Source organism: Myotis brandtii, unplaced genomic scaffold (genome assembly GCF_000412655.1).
Source record: "Myotis brandtii unplaced genomic scaffold, ASM41265v1 scaffold48, whole genome shotgun sequence".
NCBI lineage: Eukaryota > Metazoa > Chordata > Mammalia > Chiroptera > Vespertilionidae > Myotis > Myotis brandtii.
The window spans coordinates 10,165,306-10,188,374 of NW_005368341.1; the positions used below are offsets into that span (position 1 = coordinate 10,165,306).

Consider the following 23,069-nt stretch of genomic DNA (forward strand, 5'->3'; position numbering starts at 1 on the left):
CAGCTCCAGAATTCTGCAAGCGCCTGGGAGAGCTAATCGGGCTCAGGACGGGCCATGGGGGCCCTGCCTTCTCATCCCCCTGTCTTGCTCAGGTCAGAGTGGACTGGGCAAGTCAACGCTGGTCAACACGCTCTTCAAATCGCAAGTGAGCCGCAAGGCCTCCAGCTGGAACCGCGAGGAGAAGATCCCCAAGACCGTGGAGATCAAGGCTATTGGGCACGGTGAGGGCCCGGCGGGGACCCCGGGCACTGGCCAGAGGGCCTCTGCCAGGAAGGCGGGGGAATGGGGCTTAGTGGGGAGTGAGGCGAAGGAAAGGCAACCTCGATACAGAATAGAATTAAGCCCTAAACCAGGGGTCCTCAAACTACGGCCCGCGGGCCACATGCAAATACAAATATTGTATTTGTTCCCGTTTTGTTTTTTTACTTCAAAATAAGATATGTGGAGTGTGCATAGGAATTTGTTCATAGTTTTTTTTTAAACTATAGTCCGGCCCTCCAACGGTCTGAGGGACAGTGAACTGACCCCCTGTTTAAAAAGTTTGAGGACCCCTGGATTAGAGTTACAGAGAGTAAGGTGGGTTTTTTTTTTCTTTTAAGTGCACGTGTGCATAGAATCAATCTGATGTAATCCAACGTGAGTTTAGGTACAGTCATCATTCAATGTTCCTTGTCATCAAGTATAATCACATGTCCTTTATACATAAAAATCAATCACACCTAAATGGGTGGAGAGTGTGTGGGTCCTTTATTTGTTGTTGCCACAAATGAGTCATTTGTCTTGCTCTTTGGACTGGAAATCTCAGGTATATTCTTTCTCTGACTCAGGTCAATTAAGTTCATCAAGGTAGACTTCTTTTAGAGTATTGAACTTTTAATTCATACTCAGATTGGCTAAATAGAGGAGCTAGGAGAAACAGGGGAAATGAATTACTGGAGTAATCAGGGAAAGAAACACATAGGATTTATAATAAAAGAAGCATGGGAAGACCCTCCTGAAGAATTTGTTTTCCTTCTTAGAAGTAGGAAAAGTAGATGGAAAACATAATAGATATGTTGTACATTTATTGACAACACATTTACAGACATTAAAAAGGAAGAAATTTGAATTAATATTCATTTGTGCATGTTTAATGGGCTATAAGAGAAAGACAACTAATGAGTATACTAAAACACTGGTGAACCTTCCACATCTAATATCTAATATTTCAATGCACTGGGAGAAACTCACTGTTTATGGAATTTATATGGCAAATACTCTTTCACATTTAAGATTGAGTTGTTTGATAGATCTTTGCATATTAGATTTGCTTAAGGTAGAGTAGAAAGGTGTGTTTCAGAAAAGATTAATGGGTGGCAAATAGGTTCAAACAAAATAAGGCAACTAGCCTGTCAATAGTATTCATAGAATTCCTATCACTGGAAAAGCACTGTACTAACTATTATACAAACAAATAAACAAAACACAATTTCTGTCTATCTGGGACAATAAAACTGTTACAAATAAAATAACCTACAATCTCCCTGAAGGCAGAATATAATGTTTAAATCATCTATCACTAAAATTTAGCATAATATTTAGCATATGGCAAGCACTTAGTAAATGTTTGTGGAACAAATATTGACTGAACTGAAGCCCAAATTTATGGAGAAATATCCCAATAAGTATAAGTTTAAATAATTTAAAATATTTTAAGCAGCATACAATATATGTACAATATTCTTAGAATAAAAAGCTTTTATATAATTTTATAAGTCAATCTGCTCATTCATTTTTCCATTTATTCACGTCACACATATTTATTGAGCATTTACTATGTGCCAGACACTGTTTCTAGCTTGTTTGAGCAAATAGCATGACATTTTAATAAAAACCTGAAAAAAATGAGGAAATGAGCTATACTGCACAGCTAACTTAAGGAGTTTCAGCCAGAGAAAATGTGAAGTGCAAATGCCCTAAGCTGGGAGCATGCTCCGATGTTCAAGGAACAGAGGCCGTGACACTGGAACAGAATTAATAAGAAAAGAGTAATAGGAGATGAGGTCAGAGTTAAGAGGGGGCCAGATCATGTAGGAACTTGGGGAAAACTTTGGATTTACTTTGAGTAAGAGGGGAAAATGGTTGGATAGTGACAATTAGACTTGACTGACTCTTAACAATACACCGTAGAGAGGGGAGGGTGGAGAGAGACTGTAAAGAAGGGTAAAGGTAGGAGCAGAAAGACCATCAAGTTAATCACATTTTGGCTCAGTGAATAGAGCGTCGGCCTGCGGACTGAAAGGTCCCAGGTTCGATTCCGGTCAGGGGCATGTACCTGGGTTGCGGCCACATCCCCAGGAGGAGATGTGTAGGAGGCAGCTGATCGATGTTTCTAACTCTCTATCTCTCTCCCTTTCTCTCTGTGAAAAATCAATAAAATATTTTTTAAAAAGTTAATCACATTTCCTTTATACATAAAAATCAATTGTTGATGTTATTTCAATATTCATGATGACAAATGCTAGGGGAAGTGGCAATGAAGGCATAAAATGGCATTGTATTTGTTCATTTTCCTCCACTGTAAAATGAGGGTGAGAATAATAGTACCTACTTCACAGGGTTCTTGTGAGGATTAAAAAAATTAATCTCTTTGGACAGTTTCTGGTATATGGCCATTTCTTAGTAAATGTTTATTATTATTATTCCCACAGATATGTATAGGACAGACTGCAGCAGGAATGCGAATCTTGAGTATTGGGGGAGTACATACAAGTTTGTGAAAGGGCTACGTGCTGGTGGAGGACAGGAAGATGCAGAATTTCGGGGAAGCACACTGCGAAAAGGGAAAATAGCTGCTTGCATGAAAGTGTGTGTGAAGACTTGGAAAGGAACTGCGTGGGCTTCCCTGAGGAACTGCCAAGTGCAGCTGTGACATATTCCCAGAAGTGGTGGGCAGTAATGTGAGACCGGAGTCCGTCTTAAAGGTCAAGGATTGTGGCTTGGAAGTAGCTAGAACTGTCCATTAGTTTAGGTCCATCATATGTTATATCCATAGTTTCATGACCGTGGAGCAAAGAAACCAAAAAATACATATTAGAAAAACAGCGCTCTTTTGAAAACTCTGGTCTGTTCTGATCCTTAAACTATGTATGTCCTTGATAGAGATTTTTCACTTGAAGCTCAAGCATGTAGACATAGTATAAGCAGCATAATATTTACTTAAAAAATATCTGCATTGTTTTAGGGAGGAATTAGGGCAGTTTACAAGTATACACATAATATAACAAGATCTCAAACTAAAAGTGGGACAAGTAAAATAAAGATGGGAACAGAGCAGAGGCATAAATCAGATTAAAAATCCATGTGATGAAGAGGAAAGCTGTACCCATTTACTCCAGGTGGGACCACAGGGTTTGTGGTAAGCCTGTAAGCAATTGCACAGATGCTGCACACATGCATATCCAGTTAGAACAGAGAGAAAATCAGTGGCCTGTTAGAAAGTTTAATTAACAGTTTGTAAAGAAAGAAACCTGACTGTATGGCTAAAACAAAAATCAAGGCAAGGAAAATTTGGAGTAAAGAATGGAAAGACAATGATGGCTTTGAAGTATGACCTTAAAAAGCAGGGAAAATGCTCATACCATGCAGTTTAAAAAAAAGAGTTTTATTTTAAACATTTGCAGTGAGCTGAGAGGCAACAGGCAGAGAATGCACTATTTCTATCCTAAAATGTCCGTTTCAATGTACATATTAACTTTTTTTTCCTATTTATGTCCTTCCCTTGATCTTCAAATAAAAGACGGATGAACAGATAACCACAGAAACTGTCAAACACACCGAAGAAAGTCTCTTGCAGAAAACGTCCCCTGGCTTATTTAAAGGTGCTGCTAGGAAGGAAAGTTTAACTTGTTTTAACTTCAAAATGGACCAGGTCGGAGATTGTTTTATTAACTATATTAGATGTGATGCCAAAGAAAGTTTCCCTTATCTACTCGAGACCCGGGGAGCCAAATTATGTCTCTCTCGAGAGGAGAGAGAGAGAAGAGAGAGTTTTCTGGACATGTAGAGACATAACTCTATAAACGTAAGCGCCCCCAATGATTCAGCTGGTAGGCGGTTCTCTACCGGCCCTTTTGCGGAGGGGCAACGGTAGCAAGGACATTCCTCCTGGAAATACAACCTGTTTCATAACCTGTGCAATCAGCAGTCAGTCGAGCGGGGCGGGGAGCAGTCCTAACTGGTCTGGCTCATTGGCTGGGCCGGAGAGCCCAGGGTGCTGGCTGCGCACGCCCAGCGGTTCACTCCCTTGGCTGCAGGAAGCCCGGGCGCAGTTGAGCTTGGGCTTCTCCTCACGCGCATCCGCCCGGGCTTTCCACTCAAATCGGCCTCTTTTCTAACAGAATCCACGTCTTGGTGGACAATCCGAGGAAAGCCCGAGGTAGGGGTATGCGAAGTTGGGGGCTGGGGGTGGGACAGGACGCAGAAAAGGTGGGGCTCTCCAATTTCTTGAGTTTGGTACCTGTCGGAGAAGCGCTTCGGAGGGGATGGAGGCGGTGATTCCAATTGGGAAGTCCGTGGGGGACCAAATTGGGGGTGAGACTCACTAGAGTCTCCCTGGGAGCTCCTGGAGCACCCCCAGCCCGAAGCTTTCGGCGCTAGCCACGCGTGCTGGACTCTGTAGTCCAGAGCGCGGAGAGCCGGCGCGGTGCCGATGGCGTGGCGGGTGGACCGGGGCGCATTGTCAGAGGCGGGAGGAACCGGGAGGGAGAGCCTCCTATCCGGCCGGCAAAGTTCAGGTGGCGCCGCTGTCCTCCAGCTCTGCTCGCGTGCGAAGGCCGGAAGCCGGGCGCGCACGCAAGCCCCATGCGGCGAACATCAGCCCGGGAGCGGCTGGGGCACTTCGGGGCGAGCGCACCGCTCTACGGCTCGCCGGGCTCCGCGCGGGGCTCGGTCTCACCTCCGCCTCCTGCGCATCACACTTTTGGTTCACCCGCTGTGGTTTCATGTCCTCAGGTCGCGATGGATCACGAAGAGGGCCGCAATGGAGGAGCAGGGGAAATCTTGAAAATGGACAAAAAAAGGTAGCCAGTTTGTTTCACTTTCGTAGCTTCCATGGCCTGAGAGATTTGGGCTGTGTGTTTCTAGCCCCCGGCACTGAAATCAGTGAACAGGTGGTGATGATTTTAATCTTAATCTAACGGAGCTAGCGATCGCTCTGTGGGAATTCACTGGCCGAGTTGGGCTCCGCGTTTGCAGTTTCCCCTCCGCTTTGGCGAGCTTCTTCCTGGCCCTTTGAGCTTTAGGACAAGGCTCGCATCCTCTGCTGCGTTTGATGACCTTCTGCTTTACAAGCCTCAGGTCTCATCTGCTCCCTGCTTGTGCTCTGCTCCCTGGGCCATTCTCTTGCTTCTGGTAAAACAGTCAGAAGCTTTGCATTGTTGGCGGCATGGCAGGTGAGACAGAAGACCAAAACTACATTTAGGTGTGAGTGTTTTGAAAAGGGCAATGAATATCTGACCCTAGTTAGAAATTGGGAAAAGAGAAGACTTGCAGTACCAAAGAACCGACTAGCGTGGTGTGAAAATTTCCGGATGTATAAAGAATTGGCCACTCGGGGAAAATAATTTAAGTACATTCTGGTCGAAGTGCGGTGTCTACACAGGAAATGTTAAACTTCACACAGTGGGTTCATTGTTAGTAGAAAATCGTAAAATAAAACAAGTTAATAAATATGTTATTAGAAACTGAGCTTTTTAGTGTAAGAGAAAAGAAATATAAATGTGGGCATCAAGTAAGTTTTTTTTTTTACTAGTAAATGTTAAACTTTAATTGGAAACTTCAATATGAACTCATGGTTTTTAATAGTTCAGTTTCTTTCCAATGAAAGGGACAATAGCAGTGAGCACACCGAGTGCCAGATGTCGGTTTCTAAATACCATACCTCACTCAAAGAGCTGTGGACCCCAGAGAGAAATGGCTAATTCCAACCAGGTCTGGACAGGGAAAAAGAGGGCCTGGAGTATCTTGTGCAATGCCAAAACAAGGGAGTGGAATTTACGTTTTCAAAGGACAGGAGAATAGTAATTGAACTTGATGGTGAAATACTGAATATGATACAGGAGTTCTTAATAAAATTCTGAGAGGAGGAGGAAAGTTAGAAAAGGGTAAGAGAAGTAGAGAGAACAAAGGAACATTCTTTTTTTAAAAATTATTTTTTATTGATTTCAGAAAGGAAGGGAGAGGGAGAGAGAGATAGAAACATCAATGATGAGAGAAAATTATTGATTGGCTGCCTCCTGCATGACCCCCACTGGGGATCAAGCCGCAACCCAGGCATGTGCCCTTGACTGGAATCAAACCTGGGACCCTTCAGTCTGCAGGCTGACGCTTTATCCACTGAGCCAAACTGGCTAGGACAAAGGGACATTCTTTACAGAAAAACGCCAGTGGTCATTTTTGAACCTGCATTGTTATAATTGATTCAGGCAAGGATTATAATGGATCCTAAACCACTAGTTGTACCTAAGAATTATGTGTTTTTCCAATGGGGAGATTTTGCAGTTAGTATTTTAACCCAGTGATCAGACTTGGCATCACTCATGGTGGAAATCACTGTATTAGTGACAAGACACCACCTAGGAAGTATGTTAGCAATCCATTCAAGCTTCTAGACTGATGTTGTCCAATAGGAATATAATGTGAGCCACACTTGTGACTATTAATTTCTAGTAGCAACATTCAGAAAAGTAAAAAGAAACAGGTGAAATTACTTTGAAAATATATTTTAAGGAGCCCAGTATATACAAAGTATTATCATTTCCACCTGTAATCAGAATTATTAATCAGATAGTTTACATTCTCTTTTTCATACACCTTTTAATTGTGGGGGATATATTCCAAGCCCCCTGGTAGATGCCTGAAACCAAGGATAGTACCTAACCCTATATATACATTTGATCCTTGAAGAGCATAGGGTTGAGGTTCACAGGTCTACTTATACTCACTATTTTTTCTGTTGACCCATAGTTGACCAATGCAGTTCAAACTTGTGTTGTTCAAGAGTCAACTGGTGATTGTAACCCAAGTATGCAGAGGGTTGACTAAAGTTATATGTAGGTTCTGCACAGTAGGCACCCTTAACCCTCCTGAAGTGTTTACGGGTCAATGGTATTATATTTTTTCCTATACATACATCCTATGATAAAGTTTAATTTATAAATTAGGCACAGTAAGAGATTAACAACAATAACTAATAAAATAGGACAATTATAATAATACACTCTAATCAGAGTTATATGAATGGCTTTGGAGCCATTATTAAATAAAATAAGGGTAATTTGAGCATAAGCACTGCACTATCATGACAGTAGACAGCTACTAAGAAACTAACAGGCACATGGCAATACAGCATGAGGACTCTAGACAAAGGGATGAGTCATATCTTCAGTGGATGGGTGCTAAATTTCACCCCTCTATTCACAGTGCACAATTTAGAACTTATAAATTCTCTATTTCTGGAATTTTCCATTTAATATTTTTGGAGTACAGTTGACCACAGGTAACTAAAACTGTGGAAAGTGAAACTACAGATATGGGAGCACTACTAAGTCTTCAAGTCTTCTATGATTTTATACTTATTGCACATCAACTTGAATTTAATTTGAAACGGGCATATCCAAGATGTGGGACATTCTATAAGATATCCGTTCGTGTTCCTACAAAAAGTCAGTGGGGTGAGGGGGAGGAGCAGAAGGATTTCCAGATTTTAAAAAAAACTAAAGAGACAAAACTATGATATGTAATGTGTGGACCTTGATTACATTGGTTCCAAAAAAGGGAAAAGCTATAGAAAACTTGCTATTATTTTTTAGATGTGATAATGGTAGGAAAGCATGTGAAATGTCATGGTGTTTGCAACTTACTTTAAAATAGTTCAATAAAATATTAACAGTGACTCAGTTGCTTAGAGCATCATCCTGTGCACCATTCCCCATCAAGGCACATACCTAAGTTGTGGGTTCCATTCCCAGTGGTGCACATGTGGGAGGCAACCAATCGATGTATCTCTCTCTCTCTGTCCCCTTCTCCCTCTCCCTCTGCCTCTCCCTCCCTCTCTCTCTAAAATCAATGAAAACATATCCTTGGGTGAGGATTAAAAAAAATTAACAGTGATAGTATATACTTTCTTATATAAAGAAAATATGCTCAGAAAGTTAACAATTGTTGAATTTAGGTGAACGTTATATGGGTAGTCATTACTATTTCAGTTTTTCTGCTTACTTAAAAATTTTTTTAAATAAAAAATTTTCATAAAAATAAAAAGGAAAAATATCCATAGAGTGGAAAGTATACATTTTTCTTTTGTTTTTAATTAAAAAGCAAACAAACTTGGTGCTTTAAAGAACTTATGACACAAACAGGGATATTGGAGTAAGAAATATTGAGGGTATGTGGAGGGAAATGGCAAAGAAATTGGTTCAAGCCAGCATATACCTTTATTTTATTACTAGAGGCCTGGTGCACTAAATTTGTGCACGGGGGGGGGGGGGGGCTTGTCCCTCAGCCCGGCCTGCGCCCTCTCACAGTCCAGGAGCCCTTGGGGAGAGAGCCTAAGCCAGCAGTCGGACATCCTTAGCGCTGCTGTGGAGGTGGGAGAGGCTCCCACCACCACCACTGCACTCGCCAGCCGTGAGCCCAGCTTCTGGCTGAGAGGCACTCCCCCTGTGGGAGCGCACTGACCATCGGGGCAGCTCCTGTGTTGAGCATCTGCCCCCTGGAGGTCAGTGCGCATCATAGAGACCAGTCCTTCCGCTGTGGTCTATTTGCATATTACCCTTTTATTATATAGGATTGGTTCTTATTATGGCCTACAGACTTTTATTTTTCAAACTAGATTTTTTTTTAGTTAAATTGTGCTCATCCTCATTGATATTAATCTGTTCTTAATAAAACTATATCCTTTTCCCCTAGTTTTATTGAGATATAGTTGACATACAGCACTGTATAAATTTAAGATATACAGCATAATGGTTTGACTTACATATATTTTGAAATGATTACCATGATAAATTTAGTTAACATCCATCATCTCATACAGATACAATAAAAAGTAAAACTTTTTTTTTCTTTTGAAGAGAACTCTTAGGTTCTACTTTCTTAACAACTTTTCTATATATCATTGTCAACTACTAGTATAGTCATCATGTTGTACTTCTTCATCTTTTTTGTTGATACATCCCTGGTACTTCTTTATTTTGTTGTTGTTAATCCTTACATAAGGATATTTTTTCCATTTTCTTTCTTTTTTCTTTCTTTTTTTTTTTTGTAGAGAGAGTGGAGAGAGGGAGGGAGGGTGGCAGGGAGAGAGAGAGAGAGAGAGAGAGAGAGAAACACTCATGTGAGAAAGATACACTGATTGGTTGCCTCCTGCACATGCCCTGACCTGGGCTGGGGATAGAAGCTGCAACCCAGGTATGTGCCCTTGACTGGGAATCGAACCCATGACCCTTTGATGCAGGGCTGATGCTCTAACCACTGATCCACACTAGGCATGGCTTTGGTACTTTATCTTATAACTGGAAGTTTGTACCTTCCTCCTCAGTCCTTCCTCCCTCCTCCCTGTAAACACAAATCTGATCTCTTTTTCTATGAGTTTGGGGTTTTTTTAAAAAAACTATACAGTACATTCTCATTTGTAATTATAAAGAAGCATATGTCTTTGTTAATAGGTTTAACGCTTGGATGATCAATCGTACCCCTTGGAATATCTGTATTTATAAATATTCTTAATTACAATGAGGTTTGATGAATGACTTGCCTTTGGTCAGCCCTGTGTTTCAAGCTGATGGGTAAATGGGTAATCTAGTGGGGCGGAAAGTCATTGTGGAAGAGCATATCCTTTATATGCAGTGACTCAGAAGGCTGAGGTTGCCCTGAATCTGTGGTGTTGAGAGGCTAGACTTTTCAGTTGAAATCTTGGCTTTGCTCTAGCCCTGTGTGCCCTTGGATAAGCTAGTTAATTCCTCTCGCCTGCAGTGTTCTTATCTCTAAAAGAACAGAAATGTGCCTGCCTCACAGAGATCAAAATTAAATGATTTTGGATGTTGAACACACAGTGAAATATACGGATAATGTGTTATAGAATTGTATGCTTGAAACCTATATAATTTTATTAACCAATGCCACCCAATAAATGTAATACAATTAAAAATTATTAAATGAGATTATGTATGGGAAGTGTTCTTAGCTAGTGCTTCAGCACCATTATAACTTCTTCTAAGTAGCAGCAATATTAAGAAAAAAATAAGTAGAAAGCTTAGAGCTCAACTTCAATTATGTATGGCTATTTTTCTCCTCTCACTCTGGTCCCAGGGTTACTGAAACCATGCCTTTACTGGGCGTAGGGCGGGACCACATTTGAAGAGTTATGTTTGTGTATTTTGTGTGTTTATGTTCGTCTCACATCACTCCAAAGCCAAATATGGGATAAACTCTGGATTTTTTTTTTTTTCGTTAGAAGTCTCTTCAGCTCTTTGACCTTGCTTAGTGTAAAGAACAAAGACAAAGATGAATTAACTTTTTGAACTTGAAAATCTGTGTAAAAATAATATGGTCCGTCTCTGAAATAGTCCTTCTTTTGTACATTTGAAAATATCAATGCGGCGGCTGGGGATGGTGGGTTTGCCTTCATGTCCTTGGTGGCAGTTACGTAGAGTGGAAAAGGGTTGCAGTTAGATTCATTTGAAATCTAGGCTCAAAATAATAATTGACTGTAGCTTTTCTAGGTTACATTTATTGCCATAATGGTCCATTTAGGGCTCCAGACATCCTTTCAGAATTAGATTTGTTCACAGTGATTCAATTACTTTTCATATGAGGTTATTTTATGCTCAATATCTGACTGCCAATACCCTCCATTAGCAGAGAGAGTGATTAAGGTTAATATCTGGGTAGTAGATGGAATATCTACTTCTAGAATTCTTAGATGATAATTCAGGAGATTACCCTGGGAGAGCATGAATAATTTTCTAATAGTAAAAACAGAAATCTCTCTTTTTTTCAGTAATTTTTCTAATTGCAAAAGTCGTGTGTCTCTGTATGTTTTTATCATAGAAAATTAGGAAATGCCAAAGGCACAAGGAATAAAATATATTGATAAATATCTCAACACCCAGTGATAACCACACATATAGATTTCTAGGACACATGTTAACATGTTTAAACTTCATAAATAGGATCAGACTATTAACCTGCTTTTTTACTGAATAATACAGTGGGGCCTTGACTTACGAGTGTCCCGACTAACGAGTTTTTCGAGATACGAGCCATTTCTTGGCCGATTTTTTGCTTTGAGTTGCAAGCTAAAATTCGGGTTACGAGCCAGCTTCAGATACCCCACTGCTAGTTTGCGCAGCAAACGTCACAGTGAACGCCACAACATCAGCCCAGCATCACGTGTCTCCTACACTTTAAGATTTGACATACGAGTAATTTGAGTTACGAGCTCCATCACGGAATGAATTAAACTCGTAAGTCAAGGCCCCACTGTATAATGTAAGCAAGTTATAAACTCTATGTTAATTTGGTAATTTAAAATTTTATATAATTTTAAAAGTTTTGTGTAATTCTATTGCTATGTTTTTCAGTAAAAAAAAAGAGAAGAAAGAAAAGAAACCAACTGTCAGTGTACTTACAATGGTGAGTTTTGAATTTATTCACTATTCAGAATACATAGGAATTGACTTCTCCTTACCTAGAGAAGAGATATTTTACCTCGTATGATTATTTCTGGGAGAGCATTTGAATGGAGAGGTAAACCAAATTGGTTTAATTTAGCTTATTTTCAGGGTAATGCCAATCATAACTTGCCATGTGAATTGAGCCTCGGTAGCTACCCTTTTTGTCCTAGGTTTCATTATCCTCCTAGTTAGTTATGTCACCAGTGATCTGTTAATCTATGCCAAGCACTGGGAGAGATGCTTGCATAGATAACAGATCTCTCAGCCACCTGGATGAGACCAGCCACATAGGACACAAGGTTCCCTGTCTGCAGTGGCTCTGATCAGAATCCTGGCAGGTTTGAGGTCAAAGTCCCAGGTATTCATATAATAAAAGTTTACAATGGATTGTTTGTTACTGTGACTTGGTACATGTAATCATTCTTCTGTGCTGAATAATTGGCAGTTCTAGAATGTGAAAACCTTAATTCTTTATCTCATTTTCTGGTTGCACAAAGGTTGCTCAGAAACTTTATTTTCATCAATTGGAAATAAGAGAGGGGTTTTATAGATGTGACTGGTTGATGGTCTCTCTCTACCTGAATTGAAATTAAATTCATTTTGAGACCAAAACATTTCTGTCTTTCATAGTTTAGTTTTTATTTTATTTGTAGCTTAAATTTTAGAACAAATCTTAGATTTTAGAAAATTTAACAGACTTAATACACAGAGGTAATACTACCAATACTATTCAAGGCACAAAAGAATAAAAATCTAGAATTTCAATGTGAGGTAATAACACACTTACTGCTCTATATGCCATGTATTGTTCTAAACACTATATATATGACCTCAGTTTTTCCTTACATAGGTACTATTCCTTCAGATAGATATTATTATTATTCTAATTTTACAGATGAAGAAGGCCACACACATTAACTTGCCCAATAATAAAATATGGGGCCAGGATTTAGACCTGGGAAGTTCATGTTCTAAATCACAGTGCTCAGGATGGCATAGAAAGAATGTATTCTAAGCCTGTGCCAAAGTGCTGTACTACAAATATGGCTTTCCCTTGTGTCTTTTTCCTAAAGAGCTGACACAGAAAACTGTGAACTTAACTTATATGTAAAACCTATAAACACAAGGACCCATTAAGAAAGTTTAACAGTAAAATGCTGATGTTATTGGCATTGCATATTAATAACATTATCCGGTTAAGACAAAAACTTATGTGTGTCAGGGGGTTTCCAAGAACCCCAGGTTTGAGGATTCACTAGAAGAACTCACAGGACTTGGCATGTAATTACACTCATGGATAAGATTTATTGCAGCCGGATGCAGAGCAGAACCCGCCGTGGGACAAGGCACATAGAGGGACATCCAGGAGAAACCAGACACAAGCTCTCAGAGGCCTCTCCTGGCGAGTCCCACTTCATTCCCCCAGCAATGAGCTGTGACAACACATGTGAAAGGCTATCAGAGGAACTCAAGACTCAGCATGCATTACACTCATGGATAAGATTTATTGCAGCCGGATGCAGAGCAGAACCCGCCGTGGGACAAGGCACATAGAGGGACATCCAGGAGAAACCAGACACAAGCTCTCAGAGGCCTCTCCTGGCGAGTCCCACTTCATTCCCCCAGCAATGAGCTGTGACAACACATGTGAAAGGCTATCAGAGGAACTCAAGACTCAGCATGCAACGGCAGGTTTTCAGGATCCACCACATTGTACAAATAGTTCCGGCCTCTTTATCAGCTAGGCTGTTACTAATGTTGTGGCCCCATGACAAAGAAACAGAATTTCCGCAGGATGAGGCCCAGAAATCAGGATTTTAAAAAGATTCCCAGGTGATTCTAATGTGCAGCCAAGGTTGAGAACCACTGTTCTAGAGGCTGCCTGCGTTCCTAAACTCGTGGCCCCTTCCTTGCATCACTCCAACCTCAAATTTTAGTAATCATTCATTGCTCCTGATTTTGATACATTTGGCTCCCTCTTACAAGGACCCTTGTGATTGCATTAGGCCCATTTGGATAATCCAGAATAACCTCCCTATTTCAAGATCCTTAACATCTACAAAGTCCCTTTTCCCATGTAAAGAAACCTATTCACAGGTTCCTGGGATGAAGATGTGGACATGTTTAGGGTGAACAGGGCATTATTCCACCTTCCACTCCTGGTCTAGACTTCGTTTGCTCTCCTAACCACTCTCTTTATTGCTAGTCCCCCTCCATTTCTGCTCGTCTGAAAACTATTTCCTCCATAGTAGCCACATCACATCACCTCAGTTCCATCCTTAAGATGCTCTAGATGGGAAATTTAGAGTAGAACCCAAATTCCCTCCTATGGCTATAAAAGGCTCTCCATATGACCTCTGTCTCATCTCTGACTTCACTATGGACTCTTCTTCACTCTACTCTTGCCGCAGTAGTAATTCCGTTTGGTCCTTGAGACATACCATCCCAGGACAAAGCTTTGCATTTGTTCTTCCTGCCTGGAAGGTTCTGCCTCCAGATTGTCACATGACTGATTATATCCTTCCTGTCACTGAGGTCTCAGCTCATATATTGCCTCCTCAGAGAGATGTCCCTGGTCAGCCAGTCTAAGCCAGCAGACCTTACCTTTCACTGTGGTCCAGGCTCCATGAGGGCAGGTGGTTTGTATGTGTTCTTCATTGATAACCAATCCTGTAGTTAGCTAACAAGGAACCTACAGTAGCAAGCAATGGGAATAAGCTTCACTTTTTCTATCTGCTTTATAGGCTGCCATTCACTACCTCCAAGAGCTGTTCTGCTCTTTATTTCTCCACTTGTCAATTCAATACTTATTCCTATTTCTTGCTACTGTAAGTTCCTTGTTAGCTAACTATAGGATTGGTTTCTGTTTCTATGAAGAGTATATAGTAGTTCTAAAATTTCGCTTTTTGCTGCTGTGTTTTTTATCTTGATCTTGATCTTTCTTTTGGTTCACCTGACCTGCCCAGACCCAGTTTTTTCTGTTTCCTCCCTACAAACCTGCTGACTAGCCCTAGGCAGTTTGACTCAGTGGATAGAGCATTGGCCTGCAGACTGAAGGGTCCCAGGTTCGATTCTGGCCAAGGACATGTGCCTGGGTTGTGGGCTTGATCCCCAGTTGAGGGAGTGCAGGAGGCAGCCAATCAATGATTCTCTTTCATCATTGATGTTTCTCTCTCTCTCCATCTCCCTTCCTCTCTGAAATCAATTTAAAAAAACACCTGCTGACTATATCTATATCTTGCATCCACAGAAGGAGCACCTGCCACAAACAGCCACAGCTGGTGTCCTCCTGTTTCTTTGTTTTCTTCCATTTGGTTTTCTTTCGGTCCTTAACTAGTTCTTTGAATTATACAGGTGAAATATTGTTTCCCAAGTGGGCCTTTCACAGAGCCTCAATACCATTTCCCTTACCGTACCCTCTTTCGTCGCTTTTTAGATCCAGAGAAGTCTTTCTTTTCTTCTTGTGACTGGCCTGCAGTAAAAGAGGTTTTGCAGGTCTACAGTTGGCAGTCATTATGACCACCATCTGTCTTCTCAGGAAATCTGTTCTTTAACAAGCATCCATCTTAATTCATTATTTTCCTCTTCCTTCTCACTATAGAGGCCTAATTATATTAAAACAATTTTACATTTATGCCAATGCTATTATGCAGCAGATCTGTGACCCAAGCCACTTTCTTAGAGGAATAAAACGAGCGCTCAATGGGGTTTGCTCAATGGGGTCCTCGGAGGAGCCTCTGGCAATCCAGATTTTTCTTGACTAAAAAATTTTAAGTTAAAAAATGGCTTCTGTTCTTGGAAATCAGAGCAACATATACTATTACTGTACCATTAAAGATTTTACAACTCCCAAGAGGAATGTCTTATCCCTCTCATCAAACCTCATGCATAAGAAAAGGGGACATAATGAATTCAATATGAAGAAGTAGGTCAGAGCTCAGTAGAGGAATCAAATGCCCTTTTTTGTCATTGTTGTTGTTAATCCTCACCTGAGGATATTTTTTCCATTGATTTTTAGAGAGAATGGAAGGGAGGAAGAGGAGGGGAGGGAAGAGAGAGAGAGAGAGAGAGAGAGAGAGAAGGAAACATCAGTGTGAGAGGTGTGAGAAACATTGATTGGTTGCCTCCCGCATGTGCCCAGGTGTGTGCTCTTGACTGGGAACTGAACCCTTGACCCTTTGGTGTGTGGGAGACATTTTAACCACTGAGCATACCAGTCAGGGTGCAAACACCCATTTCTAATTAGGCTATTGCAATAGTTTGGCTTGGACCAGGGTGGTAGTATAAAAAATGTTTGGGTTTGGGGTATGTACTAAAAGTAAAGCAAACCATCCATGAAACTGTGCTAATTGTTCCTATTCTCTTTTTTTAGTTTCGCTATTCAAATTGGCTTGATAGATTGTATATGCTGCTGGGGACTATGGCCGCCATCATCCACGGTGCTGCACTCCCCCTCATGATGCTGATTTTTGGAAACATGACAGATAGCTTTGCAAATGCAGGAAAGTTTCAGGACATAACTTCACCAGACATACCTTTTACAAATATGACTAATCAAAGTAAGTATTATTTGTGGTTCTGGTTTTATTGGAAGCTTAGGAAAAAACAATTACTTAGAGTGATATTACTACATATGCACTAGTGTGTTTAGTGCGGTGGGAGGTGGAGGGATCTGAGCTATAGTTCATATTTGTAATGAGTTTGATAAGAGAATATTCATGGGCGTTAGGATGCACAGTGGAAGTGCTGGCAGAGGTATGTAAAAAAAAGAGAGCTCTATGAAATCAGAAATGTGTCAAGAAGTTTCAGGAAGAGGTATAGGAACCTAATCTTGACCTTGAATGATAATTAGGAACCAGTAAAACTCTCTGACCTATTGGATATGGGTGTAACAGACAGGAGTCCAAGATGGTTCTAAAGTTTATAGCCTGATAAACTGGATTGGGCTCTTCGGAAATAGATGCTAAAATGGAAAAATGGATCCGAGAGAAGGTGTGTGTGTGTGTGTGTGTGTGTGTGTGTGTGTGTGTACTCGCGCACGCGCACTAGAATTGGGGAAATAATAGCTTGTTTGAATACAAATGGAAATGGTCCAAACGAGGAGAAGGTGATGCTTTAAGAGAGGGAAGAGATTTGCTTGCTTTAGTGATATCCATGAGAAAGGATGGGATATAATGCACAAGAAGAACTATTTGCTTAAGGTAGGAGCACAGGAGTTCATCTATAATAACAGGTGGGAAGAGAGAGTGTTTGAGTACCAATGCCCATAGGTGGGTAGATGAGGAGGTGAGAATTTGTGAACATTTTCTTTTGATTACTTCACTTTGCTCACTGAAGTAGGAAGCAAGACATTTGGCTGATTAAGGAGATCTAAGACAATCCTCTAGGACTGATTCTTCAGCTTGTGTGCCACAGGAAGTTTTAAAACATGTAATACCTGACTATTTAGTCAGGGACACTGACCTCTTTTTCCTTAGACTGTCAAATGAAAAAAAAAGTGACAACAGCCAACACAACAATAGCCATCTGGTATAAATACCCTTTCTTGAACCATAAATATATAGGTCATATAATAGAGTTGCCCCTTATTGATCATGTTCCATAAGATTGCATCTGATTGATTAATTCTTGATACCAGAAATCCTTACATGGGAAAGTGAATGGATTGTTAGAGTACTTTGGGTGTCAACAGATACACTCCCTCACACTTGATTGCGGAAGGGCTGGTTATCGCTCTGAGCTTCCACGTCAACTTTGGTCACGCATAGATTGATTTAAACCAGTGATGGCGAACCTATGACATGTGAACTCATTTTTTTTGGTTGATTTTTCTTTATTAAATGGCATTTAAATATATAAAATAAATATCAAAAATATAAGTCTTTGTTTTACTATGGTTGCAAATATCAAAAAAAAAAATCTATATGTGACATGGCACCAGAGTTAAGTTAGGGTTTTTCAAAATGCTGACACGCCGAGCTCAAAAGGTTTGCCGTCACTGATTTAAGCTACCCAAAGACTTTGTTTAAAACCTGTGTGCACTCAGGTGGTAGAAATGTTGAAAATGCCTGTTTGAAAAAACACTTGAGAATATAGTGATACCCTGTAGCTTTTACAATGACCCTGCCACCTTCCCATCTTTAAGTCTCTGATGAGAGCCATGAATCCTTTCCCCAGAAGCAAGCACATGAATATTCATAACATTTTGGGGTATTTAAGGAATTTTTATACCTGTCTGGTGATCTGGAGAACCCCTTCTCTGTGATCCTGAAGAGCACATTGTTTATCCCAAGGCAGGACTACTTCAATTCTGTGAATGCAGGTAATGAGTTAGGCCAGGCAATGTTACTGTCTGTTTGAGCTTTGTAAAATCCTTATGCATTTATTACACCCCTTCGTGAAACTCAAAGGAAGGTGACAAAAGGGATGTGCCACCTTTGAATTGACACCTTACCACTCACCAAAAGGGGAGGGGGGATCGCATCAAACATTTTGACGCTGGACCTAGAGATGAGGGCAAATGAATTCTCTGATGGTTCTGGAGGGAGAGCCAGGCTACTGGGCCTCCAGATACTCTCCGACCTTTTGTCTTCTTGACGTTCCCCAGGTGTAGAACCTCATAACTCTGCCCTGGGGGTAGACTAGGTACCAGAGCCTCCTTGTTGGACAGGAAGTATTCCTTCCTTAAGGAGATTTTGATTTGCTAAGGCTTGTGAAAGTCTGAGCGTTTTAAGCTAAACAGAGGTTTAACTCAGTGATGGCAAACCTTTTGAGCTCGGCGTGTCAGCATTTTGAAAAACCCTAACTTAACTCTGGTGCCGTGTCACATGTAGAAATTTTTTGATATTTGCAACCATAGTAAAACAAAGACTTATATTTTTGATATTTATTTTATATATTTAAATTCCATTTAACAAAGAAAAATCAACCAAAAAAATGAGTTCGCGTGTCAGAGGTGACACGTGTCATAGGTTCGCCATCACTGGTTTAACTAGACAGCGCTAACATCTTTCTGAGAGCAGATCTTTCTCTGCCCTGCACTGGGTCCCTCCTTAGCTCTCTCTCTTGATACCTCACCCTGATGGTCAGACACCGGCCTCTTTCCTGCTCTTTTCGTTGTGGACCTGAATAACCGATACCCGACTCCCAACACTCTCCATCTTGTGGCCACACTTGCCTTTGCCTTGAAGTCTCTGATGAATTGAGCCTAGGGAACTCCACTGTGTGTGCAAAGGCGAACCGCTGCTGGATTTCTGTAGGATTCCCATCTTCCCCGGGACTGTCCACTGTCTGGAAGTGAGCCAAGATAGAGGTGATTGTGACCTTAGGCATTTTGCATTGAAGGTGACAGGTTGGAAACAAGTGTAAATGACATTCAGGCCGTTGAAGAAATGAGACTGAATCTTGGTATAAAGAGTAGGACTAGAGATTTGGCAATATTTGAGTCGAAGGGATATTAAATCTCCTGTGATAGGATATGGAGAAAAGTAGAAGGAATTCGAGCCTTAAGCCTTGAGGAAAAACTCAGTTAACAATAACTAAAGCTAACATTTACTGAGCATTAAATATGGACTGAGCACTGTTCGTAGTGTTTTACATGTATTAACTCCTTTATTCCTTTCATGAACATGAGGTTGAGACTACTACCTATATTTTACAGATGAGGACATGGGGCCCAGAGGGTTGAGTACACTTAAAGTGCCTGAGGTCGTAGAGTTAGCAATTAGTCAGTATTTGAACCCATGCAGACTGGCCCCGAGTCTATACATTGAAGGAAATAGAGCAGTGGTTCTCAACCTTCCTAATGCCGCGACCCTTTAATACAGTTCCTCATGTTGTGGTGACCCCCAACCATAAAATTATTTTCGTTGCTACTTCATAACTGTAATTTTGCTACTGTTATGAATCGTAATGTAAATATCTGATATGCAGGATGTATTTTCATTGTTACAGATTGAACATAATTAAAGCATAGTGATTAATCACAAAAATAATATGTAATTATATATGTGTTTTCCAATGGTCTTAGGCGACCCCTGTGAAAGGGTCATTCGACCCCCAAAGGGGTCGAGACCGAGAACCACTGAAATAGAGGGACACCAGAAAGGAGGACACCGAGGTTAACATGCTAATTCAGAAATTGGAGGACACCGGGGAGATTTGCCAGGTCTCATAGTGGTTAAGAGTCAGAGATACTCTTTACATAGTTCCTGATTCTTTATTGTCTCTAATGATTCACATCCACATTGACTGCCTTTCTCTTTCTCTATAACTATATTACGGTAGTTTCTGTTCAATCTTCTACCAGGTTGTGGGCTAAGGAAAGGAGAAAATGAGACACTCAAATTTTAATATGAGTTAATAATTAAGATAAAAAGGGATAAATTGGAACTAATTTATTTTTATATTTATCATTATAATCCCTACTCTCACTGCTCTAAAACTCATATGAGAAACCTGGAAACTATTTGTAAAATGCCATTTCTCAAAATAGAATCTATATTTTGCTGCTTATCTATGAGTGCATGTATTGAGTGCAGATCTTGAAAGCGTATTTCAAGACATTAGTGTTGTAAGCAAAGGAAACATTGCCATCTGTGTCCTCAAGGCCAGCATTACAAGTATGCTCCAAACTCTCCAAAAATTTCCACGATGGATCTGTTTTCTTTTACTTATTCAAGGCTTTTCTCTGCTGCTGACCATTTCATTGGAAAAATTCTTATAGATAGATTTCTGGAAGATTAGGTACCAAGTAATGGCAATATAATTCCAAGTATATTATTTAGTGTGGCAGTTTATTTTTTAAGTTTGAGTTAAAACTTAAAATATGACTAATTTTTCTAGAATCAGTGAAACATAGTCAGATTTTTTTTAAGTTGCTATCGAAGGAATGCTTTTCAGCCAAAAAGTAGATTAGTTACAACATGCAATCTGCAGTATATTATAAAAACATCAAAAAATAAATAAAGATAGGCAGCTAGTACCTGACCCATTCTAGGTGCTTAAAAGAGGGATGAATAAAGCAAGCCTGAATTACAGAATTGTGTGGGTGAAACAGAGCCTAGAAATTATCTTGCCCAAACCCTTATTTTTATAGGTGTAGAAACCAATGCCCAGGAACTTGAAACCACATGGCCACGATGGAATTGATGGCTAGTTGACAGAGCTGAGTTCCTGCGCCAGGAGTCCTCCCTTTGAGTGTTTGTTTGTTTGTGTGTTTGTGTGATTTTTCTGCTCTACTAGTGATTTCAGACTCTGCCTAAAATTGTAGCAAGCACAGTATTTTCACTTGGTCTTTCCTCCAGGTGCCATCCTGGTTAGGTAGAGTTGCTTATTAGTAAGTCAGGTAGGTCAGCCCTGGGGCCTGAGGTGTGAAGCGGCACACACCAGGAGAGCGTGGCTCCTGGAGTCGTCTTTGTCTGCAATAGGCCCAGCCACACCCAGTGGCAGGCACTAGCCTGAGCAATGCACAGGGATTGATCATCTCCAGTGGTCGGCAAACTCATTAGTCAACAGCCAAATATCAACAGTACAACGATTGAAATTTCTTTTGAGAGCCCAATTTTTTAAACTTAAACTATATAGGTAGGTACATTGTTATTAACTTAATTAGGGTACTCCTAAGGCTTAGGAAGAGCCACACTCAAGGGGGCCAAAGAGCCGCATGTGGCTGGCGAGCCACAGTTTGCCAACCACGGATCTAGGCAAAAGGTCTAAATTCCTGCACAAGAAGACCAGAAAACTTGGAATCGTGGTATTCCTGAGTTAGAAAGGCCTTGTGGATCAAAAGTCAGGGGTTGACTATCTTCTATAATCAGAGAACCACCCTATGTAAATAACGTCTGTCACGGAAGCTTACCTGATTAGATAGCTGGAAGGGAGGCTTCCGTGGCTGAAAGTGGTAGATGGGAGCCCAGAGCCAGGATAGTCACTGATAGCGTTCTCTCCCGCCTGGTGACACCTGATGCAGAGACAGAGCGAACGTAGCAAAGAAGCTTGACTGTTTCACGTTCTGTCAATGCAACAATAAATGTGTCCAGGCTGATTTTTTTTTCTTTATTAGTTATAAGATTTCCTTCTGCTCCAAAATTAAAACAGGATAATAAGTAGAGGGGTAAGGATTCGTTTCCTTATCAGTCCTGGAATTTTCTATCTTATCCAGCTAGCCAGGAAGTGTTTCTAAATGGTATTAATTGTCACTAGTGTGTATCACAACCAAATCAAGACAAACCAGCACTTGTTATTTGTTGATTTATTGATGGTAGCCATTCTGACAGGTGTGAGGTGATATCTCATTGTGGTTTTAATTTGCATTTCTCAGATGATTAGTGATGTTGAGCATCTTTTCATGTGTCTGTTGGCCTTGCCTATGTTCTCTGTGTCTCTTTATTCCTTCCTTACTTTCTGTATTCCCCCTAAGTGTGGTCTTCCCCAGGGTTCTATGCTTGCTTGCCGTTTTCTCCTTGCCTGCCATCCTGTCCTCACAGGTGAGGAGAGATGGCTTTTTTCTCTCCTAAATTTAGCTATGGCCAGTAGTACATGACTGCTAAGTCTTTGGACCTGAACTCTCTCCAGAACTGGAGAGCCACCGTCTGAATACTTATTGGACATCTTCATTCGAACGTCCCAGGTACCACAGAATAAAAATCTTCAAAACTGAACTAACATCTGATCAGACCTGCTGCTTTGGCTGACTGCTTATTTCCCACCATGACCCCACCCCGCTCCAGAAGCTCACACCTGAGGTCTCAGTGGTCCTTTGTTTGGATTCTCTCAACTTCTGTTCTATCAGTTGCTGAGACCTGTAACTTCTCCCTCTCTAAATCTTATGGGCACTGTCTGTCTTTTCTGTTCTCACTTAGATCCTCTTTCTTTACATAATTTCAGTAGCTCAAGTCTCTCAGTCTCTCCCTGTTTTAATCTTATACTTTGCTGGCAGCTAAATCATCCTAGATCATACCTCTGGTTATGGTTTTTTGGTTTTTTTTTCTGAACAAACTGCTAAATGACTACTAGTTTTTATACACCATACCTGTGGGGCCCAGATTACCTTTCCAGCTACATAACCACCTCTTCCCATCCTCAAAACACACCCCACTTGAACTGGCTCACTCATTCTTCAAACTTGCCGTGGACTTTTGTCCATGTTGTTCCCTTTGCCAGAAAAAGTTTTCCTCCCCTTTCCCATACCTGTCAAAATCAGATCCATCAGAGCCAGGCCCTCTCATATCCTATCTACACTAATAAAAGACAAACATGCAAATTGACCGTACCTTCACTATGCCTTAAGCCACGCCCACCAGTCAATCAGAGTGACTATATGCAAATTAACCCAACCAAGATGGCGGCCGG

At 40.8% G+C, this 23,069-nt stretch overlaps 1 protein-coding gene across 1 annotated transcript in view; it reads left to right on the top strand.

The window, feature by feature from the left end:
• Positions 1-4,196: 4,196 nt before the first annotated feature.
• Positions 4,197-23,069, top strand: part of ABCB1 (ATP-binding cassette, sub-family B (MDR/TAP), member 1) — an 85,362-nt gene continuing 66,489 nt past the window's right edge. Inside the window, exons 1-4 of the mRNA XM_005876137.2 lie at positions 4,197-4,417; positions 4,993-5,060; positions 11,625-11,676; positions 16,090-16,276. Coding sequence (XP_005876199.1) covers positions 4,999-5,060; positions 11,625-11,676; positions 16,090-16,276 — 301 coding nt within the window. The 5' untranslated portion in view covers positions 4,197-4,417; positions 4,993-4,998. The remainder of the gene's footprint in view (positions 4,418-4,992; positions 5,061-11,624; positions 11,677-16,089; positions 16,277-23,069) is intronic.